The sequence below is a fragment of the Lithobates pipiens genome, unplaced genomic scaffold (genome assembly GCF_037356315.1).
Source record: "Lithobates pipiens isolate NorthernLeopardFrog02 unplaced genomic scaffold, aLitPip1_a1.2 Scaffold_8, whole genome shotgun sequence".
Taxonomy (NCBI): domain Eukaryota; kingdom Metazoa; phylum Chordata; class Amphibia; order Anura; family Ranidae; genus Lithobates; species Lithobates pipiens.
The window spans coordinates 644,385,233-644,388,495 of NW_027507903.1; the positions used below are offsets into that span (position 1 = coordinate 644,385,233).

The 3,263-nt window shown below is 45.1% G+C and overlaps 1 protein-coding gene across 1 annotated transcript; it reads right to left on the minus strand.

Moving 5' to 3' along the window:
- Positions 1-272: 272 nt before the first annotated feature.
- LOC143961639 (E3 ubiquitin-protein ligase TRIM39-like) lies at positions 273-2,340 on the minus strand. The gene has a single exon (XM_077470962.1). The coding sequence runs from the start codon at positions 2,301-2,303 to the stop codon at positions 726-728; it is 1,578 nt and encodes a 525-aa protein (XP_077327088.1). The 5' UTR covers positions 2,304-2,340; the 3' UTR covers positions 273-725.
- Between the last annotated feature and the right edge of the window lie 923 nt (positions 2,341-3,263).

Here is a 3,263-nt window from a genome sequence, read left to right on the forward strand (position 1 = left end):
TGTGTCTTTACTGTTATCTGGTGATTCCCCTCACTTCCTGTCCTGCTGACAACATTGTACCGGGCAGGAAGTGAGAGGAAATCAGCAAAGGGGACCCAGACATACATTTTTAGTAGAATAGGGGAGGGCCTAGAGCCCCAGTCAGATTTTATTATAATTGTGGAGAGCTCCCCTCACTTCCTGCTTGGTAAAATCTTGTCACCGGGACAGGAAGTGAGGGGAAATCTCTTTAATGGAGACCTGGATAGCAGTAAAATCCTGACAGGGGTTCTAATTCTCCCCCTCCATCCAGAACTAAGAAAAGAAAACATTATGGGTGGACATACACTTTAATGATACATCACATTTTATTGTCTTAGCAGTAAATCTCTAGATCCCTTCTTCATATATTTCCTCTGAGATTGTTACATTTCTTTTCATCTCTATTTAGTATAGATTGTATGGAATAGGAGGAGGAAAGAGAGGAGAGGGGACCCCATCCTATCCAATCACAGCGACCGCACTGCACCCCGCACAGAGTGACTGCATGTGGGGGAGGGGCAGAGAGTAGGGGGAGGGGCCAGAGGAGGAGTTTGCTGATGTCACACACTGGGATAACTTTCTGTTTAATGATTACAATGAAAGTAATTGTCATGAGATATATCCTATTGGCTGAAAATTCTACCAATCCCACTACCCATCCTTGTGACATCATTAGTCTCTGGGCGGAGTTCTGACTATTACTATTATTCCCTATTCCTCCCACATATCTTTATACAACCTCCCCCTACATATATCCCAGCATGGAGGGGCTCAGTGAAGGTGGTGGTGAAGGTGTGGAGATGTCGGATCGGGTCACACAGATCATAAAAGGAGATCCGCCCGACCTCATAATCCAGATCTATCCTGACTCTGTTACTGGAGATATTGGAGGGTAAGAGGATCTCTTTCTTGGCATGTCTCACCAAATACTGATCACCTTTCCTCCACAAGCCCCAGGACTTCTTATTATATCCAATCCCTGACTGCCTTCCTCCTCTCCTGTCTATACTGGGGTAACACATCCCGACTATCCAGCTATCTGATCCCCCGACATCCACTTCCCAGTAATGTCTCCCTGAGGAGAAACTCCGACTGCTTATCACCTGATAACGATGCTGAAATCTCTCTGGTGTTTCTGGACGATTCTGTTTTCTATCTAACAAGGATACAGTTTTCCTGTCATCTGATATATGGAGATAATTATAAGCTGTATTTACATCCAGTAATATGTCTGCAGCTCCCTGTATATAGGAGGATACATTTACCTCTGTTATTATATCAGATAATGTGTGTAATGTGTGTGATATCCCATCCACATCCAGACCCCCTCCATCATGGAGGAGCTCCTCATGTCTCTCTCTGTCCTCATTATCTCCATCCTCAGTATCACACAAGTCACCTGTGTCTGATTCCTGTAAGACAGTCAGTGGATCCGTCACGTTACACAGCTCCTCAATGTGACGCAACTTCCTGGACAGCTCCTCCTTCTTTATTTCCAGATCCCGGATGGAGATGGAGATCCGCTCTGCCCTCCCGGAGATTTCCCTCAGGACTCTCTTCTCCAGGTCTTCCAGACGTCTCCTGAGATCTCTAAACAGGACAGTGACTCTCTCGGTGTCACCAGCGGCTTCTTCTTCTACTTTCCTCCTGTGTTCCTGCAGACTCTGGACTCTTTCCTCCATCTCCTCTCTCTTTGTCAGAAGTTTCTGCAGAACATTCCTCAGTGTCTTCTTCTTCTTCTCAGAAGCCTCATCCAGCATCTCCACCTGGTGTCCTCGATGTTCTCCAGCCAAACTGCAGGACACACAGATACAAGTCTCATCCTCAGTGCAGTAATACTCCAGGATCTTCTTATGGACGGAGCATTTCCTGCTCTCCATGGACAAGGTGGGGTCACATAAGACGTGTTCTGGGGACTTTTTGTGGACTCTCAGGTGTTTATCACACAGAGAAACCTCACAGAGCAGACAGGATCTAACAGCAGGCGCGGGATAGTCCACACAGTAAGTACAGAAGACCCCGGACTCCTCCTGATGTGGCTGAGCAGACAGGAAATTCCCCACTATGTTACGTAGTGTTATGTTCCTCTGCAGTGCAGGACGAGCCGGAAACTTCTCTCTACATTCAGGACAGGAATATCCTCCAGACCCCCCCTGTGTATCCAGCACACGATCAATACAGACCCGGCAGAAGTTGTGTCCACATCTCAGGTTTACAGGATCTGTATAAATGTTCAGACAGACGGAACATTCCAACTCAGCTCTCAGGTTAGCAGACGCCATCGCTGACAGTAGAAGAGAGAAATGACAGTGAAAATCTCGGACACCGGAGAAGAATGCAGTTGGGAGGGTCACTTCCTCCTACACAGGGCGAGGCTGATCCAGATCAGTACTGAAAAGGAAGGTTTTTTTTCCACAGTAGTAAAGATAATCAAACCTCCCAACTTTGAGAGATTTTCAACTGCCCCTGAACTCATCCAATGTTATCTTATGTGTACATGTACACAGGTTTGTTTAATGTCATTTTTAGGCAGTTGCATTTATAGGCTTTTCTTTAAAGGCAAAAAAATGAGTTCAGACGCCGAAGTTACTGATGTTTCAGACACCAAGCAAGCTAAGCGTGGCTAAATGCAGTAACTCACGTTTAGCCGCATCTCATTTACAGACATTTTTCATTTTTGGCTATTTTGAAAAAAAAATAATTTTTTTTAAACGCAAACACAGCTAAACATGGCATGTAAACGTGGCAAGACTGACGTTTTAAACGTGGATTACTATCTGTCAAGTTAAATCGTTTTGGAGAGGTTGTAAATATGTCCTGTGTACATTAAAGCGGTTTGGTACCTAAAAATGAAACTTCATGTTATTAAAATCCCCAGATAGAATACTTACCTAAATGAACCCTGAAAAAAAAAATATTCTTTACTTACATTTTATTTCAGATGTTTCTGCTGACTTCCGGGTTGTCCTCCCGTGGGAGTAGGCGTGGCTATCGTCCTCGCAATGGTCCCTGGGAAATGTCTAAGCTATTTCCCAAGAATCCATGGGGGGACAATGAAATTGCAAAATCTCGCGAGATTTCGTTAGGAGGCCGGTCACGTGATGAGGGCTTGTCCGAATTTGCCATTTTTAAAGTGGGCAGGCAGCTGTATCTGCCATTACCACCATTGCACACTGTAGTGTCACATTTTGCTGCCTATCACAGAATGGTGCGGAAGTGACGTTGCCGCCAGAAATGTTCAG